The 3,946-nt window shown below is 53.6% G+C and overlaps 1 protein-coding gene across 1 annotated transcript in view; it reads left to right on the top strand.

Annotated features, from left to right (window-relative positions):
- Positions 1–2,730, top strand: part of LOC130376142 (glutamate receptor ionotropic, kainate 5-like) — a 14,757-nt gene extending 12,027 nt beyond the window's left edge. Inside the window, exons 10-12 of the mRNA XM_056583362.1 lie at positions 1,205–1,386; positions 1,933–2,232; positions 2,296–2,730. Of these exons, the coding sequence (XP_056439337.1) occupies positions 1,205–1,386; positions 1,933–2,232; positions 2,296–2,730 (917 nt within the window). The remainder of the gene's footprint in view (positions 1–1,204; positions 1,387–1,932; positions 2,233–2,295) is intronic.
- Positions 2,731–3,946: the final 1,216 nt, after the last annotated feature.

Raw genomic sequence — 3,946 nt, 5'->3', positions numbered from 1 at the left:
TTCACTGGGGTTTGCATTTAATTAAATTATTTTTAAACAGTAAACATTGGTCACTTGTCAGCTTCATCAGGTTATTCTCTTTAAAAAAAAATGATATATGTTCATCTTTCAAGCATGAATAAAGACACCAAGTCCCTCTTTCATGACTTTGAAAGATCAAAATTCTTGCAAAACTTCTGACCCCATGTTTATTTAAAATAAAATAATATAAGTAACTTATTAAAATAAATAAATACATAAGACACCAAGTCCCCTCTGCCGCTCACGCCCCCCCCGGACACCTTTAATCAGCTGAGGGCGTTTGCCCGAGTCTAACATGTTGTACTTGTTGATTAGCTCACGTTGTTATGGCAATGAATACGCCCTCAGCTGATAAACTAATGCCAGCGTTTTCTTTCAACTGAAAATTAGCACCCATGTCAAGTTTTTCTGCTCCTTGCACCTAATCATGCTTATCATGCTACGCAGCATTACAAGCCTCTGCCAACTAAAACATAAAGCAATTCAAGAAGAGGCATATATAGAATCGTCTTGTGGTCAACTGTCATTTAATAGACATCTGACAGATTATGTCAAGGTTTTAAAATTATTAGTATTATTATTACCAGGTCATGTTATAACACATTTGGAAATCGTGGATTTTCTGATAAAGACTAGCTAGCCTCTTTGACAGACAAAACAGCAGAAACTATGTTAGGTGCGCTCGTGCTGCATTTTTGGTTTTGTCAAACAGGAGACGCCCACCCACCAATCAGAGGTTAGAGATTCCTGCAGGAAGGTTGCGCTCGATTTCACTAGCCCATTTGTGCCTGTTCATTAGTGTACAGCATCCATCTTCTCATTGCTTGTGTAAAAAAAAACGGTAGAATATTAGATTTGAGGACGAAACGATATGGTGGGCTAAGGCAAGTTTTGGGTGGGCTTGAGCCCACCCAAAAAATGTCTAGCTTTGCCACTGGTGTATATATATATATATATATATATATATATATAGATACGTGGATGTGTATCTCCACATTGAGGACTGTAATGTGTATCGCCATATAAGCTGATTTTATATCTATCTGTATAACGTGTATACTTATTTCTGTATATCTAGGTCTGGGCATGGAGAACATAGGGGATCTGTATAACGTGTTTCTTTACGTCTCTATACCGTGTATATCTATACATGTAACGTGTATATCTATGTCTGTATCTCTAGGTCTGGGCATGGAGAACATCGGGGGCATCTTCGTGGTGCTGATCTGCGGCCTCATCCTGGCCGTGTTCGTGGCCGTCATGGAGTTCGTCTGGTCCACCCGCCACTCGGGGTCCGACGAGGTACACACGCCCCTTCACCACCCCTCCTCCTCCTCAGGCCACGCCCACTGCCAACACACCCCAGTAGGTTACCGCGGAAACCCGCCCACGTCCTCCGTGTGTGCGTCTGTGGTGTCCTGACGTGTGTGTTTGTGTGTGTAGTGTGTGTGTGTCTGCCTGTCTGTCTGTCTGTCTGTCTGTCTGTCTGTCTGTCTGTCTGTCTGTCTGTCTGTCTGTCTGTCTGTCTGTCTGTCTGTCTGTCTGTCTGTCTGTCTGTCTGTCTGTCTGTGTGTGTGTGTGTGTGTGTGTGTGTGTGTGTGTGTGTGTGTGTGTGTGTGTGTGTGTGTGTGTTGGGGGGGGGGGGGTGTTCTTGCTCATTGTCAATAACTGCACCTGTCTTTATGTGCCTGTTAACTTCTTAGTACTTTTCATCTCGCTCTCTCTCTCTCCCCCTCTCTCTCTCTCTCTCCCCCTCTCTGTCTCTCTCTGTCTCTCTCTGTGTCTCTCTCTCTCTCTCTCTCTCTCTCTCTCTCTGTGTCCCTCTCTCTCTCTCTCTCTCTCTCTCTCTCCCCCTCTCTCTCTCTCTCTCTCTCCCCCCCGTCTCTCCCCCTCTCCCCCCTCCCCCTCCAGGTGTCGGTCTGTCAGGAGATGATGTCAGAGTTCCGGAACGCCGTCTCCTGCAGGAAGAGCTCGCGGTCGCGGCGCCGCCGGCCACTGACCGGCTCGGCGGGGGGCGGAGTCCTGAGGCCCCGCCCCCGGCCCCGCCCACTGCGGTTGGTGAGGGACGTGCGCTTCAGCAACGGCCAGCTGTGTGGCCTGGGGGGGGGCTTCGGGCCCCCGGGGGGGGGGCTGGACCCGGGGCCCGGCCCCCACCGCCTCCTGGTGGAGGACCCGTTAGGGGCCGACGTGGGCCCGCCGGCCCCTCCCCCGGCCCCTCTGGCTCCTCCCCCCGCCGCCAAGCCCCTCCTCCCCATGCTGTCGGCGCCGCCCCCCCCGGTGGCCCCGCCCCCGCTGGCCGCCCGGGTCTGCCAGGAGTGCCGCCGCATCCAGGCACTGCGGCCGTCTCACCCGTCTCACCCGCCGCCCCCGCCCTCCTCCTCCTCCCTCACCCCTCTGGCCCTGTCGCCGCGGCAACACCACCACCACTACCACCACCACCACCAGCACCACCAGCAGCACCCCCACCACCACCTCCTCCTGCACCCCCCCCACCACCACTACCACCACGGCTCCATGTCCCTGCCCCGCCTCCCCCCCCACCTCCCCCCCCTCCCCCCCACCTCCTCCTCCGCCTCCGACCGGGCCGACAGCGACGGGGGAGGGGGGGGCGGAGTCGGCTGCAGGATGAAGCCCCTCCCTCCACCACGCCCCCTCCCCCCGCCCGCTAAGCCCCACCCCCCCACAGACCTCCTCGGGGGGAAGGACTGAGCCCGCCAGGCTGGGGGAGGGGCCCGAAGGTCAGAGGTCAAAGCACCGTGGAGGTAGGGGGGAGTCAGGGGCGAGGTAGGGGTGAGGTAGGGGTGAGGTCGGGGTGAGGTAGGGGTGAGGTAGGGGTGAGGTAGGGGTGAGTTAGGGGTGAGGTAGGGGTGAGGTCTTGGGGTTGAGGTCGGGTCCCTCCAGAGAGATTAGGACACCAGACAATATAAGGCCACTGGGTTTGGATCGACCAATAGGATGAGACCTCTAGTTAAACAGGACTGGGTTTGGATCGACCAATAGGAGAAGACCTCTAGTTAAACAGGACTGGGTTTGGATCGACCAATGGGAGAAGCTCTCTAGTTAAACAGGACTGGGTTTGGATCGACCAATAGGAGAAGACCTCTAGTTAAACAGGATTGGGTTTGGATCGACCAATAGGAGAAGACCTAAACAGGACTGGGTTTGGATCGACCAATGGGAGAAGACCTCTAGTTAAACAGGACTGGGTTTGGATCGACTAATAGGAGGAGACCTCCAGTTAAACAGGACTGGGTTTGGATCGACCAATAGGAGAAGACCTCTAGTTAAACAGGACTCGGTTTGGATCGACCAGTAGGAGGAGACCTCTAGTTAAACAGGACTGGGTTTGGATCGACCAATAGGAGGAGACCTCTAGTTAAACAGGACTGGGTTTGGTTCGACCAATGGGAGAAGCCCCCTAGTTAAACAGGACTGGGTTTGGATCGACCAATAGGAGGAGACCTCTAGTTAAACAGGACTGGGTTTGGATCGACCAATAGGAGAAGCCCTCTAGTTAAACAGGACTGGGTTTGGATCGACCAATGGGAGAAGCCCTCTAGTTAAACAGGACTGGGTTTGGATCGACCAATGGGAGAAGCCCTTAGGGAGGTATGGTGGGGTGGGGGTCAAGAGGACAGACCGGTCTGGGGTTCTGGTTCTTGAGGATCATGAGGACAGACCGGTCTGGGGTTCTGGTTCTTGAGGATCATGAGGACAGACCGGTCTGGGGTTCTGGTTCTTGAGGATCATGAGGACAGACCGGTCTGGGGTTCTGGTTCTTGAGGATCATGAGGACAGACCGGTCTGGGGTTCTGGTTCTTGAGGATCATGAGGACAGACCGGTCTGGGGTTCTGGTTCTTGAGGATCATGAGGCCGTCTGAGCTCTCTGAGGAGCTGTGTGTCAGAACCACAATGTGTATGAAG

The sequence above is a fragment of the Gadus chalcogrammus genome, chromosome 22 (assembly GCF_026213295.1).
Source record: "Gadus chalcogrammus isolate NIFS_2021 chromosome 22, NIFS_Gcha_1.0, whole genome shotgun sequence".
Classification (NCBI taxonomy): Eukaryota; Metazoa; Chordata; class Actinopteri; order Gadiformes; family Gadidae; genus Gadus; species Gadus chalcogrammus.
This window is presented reverse-complemented; position numbering and strand designations above follow the sequence as displayed.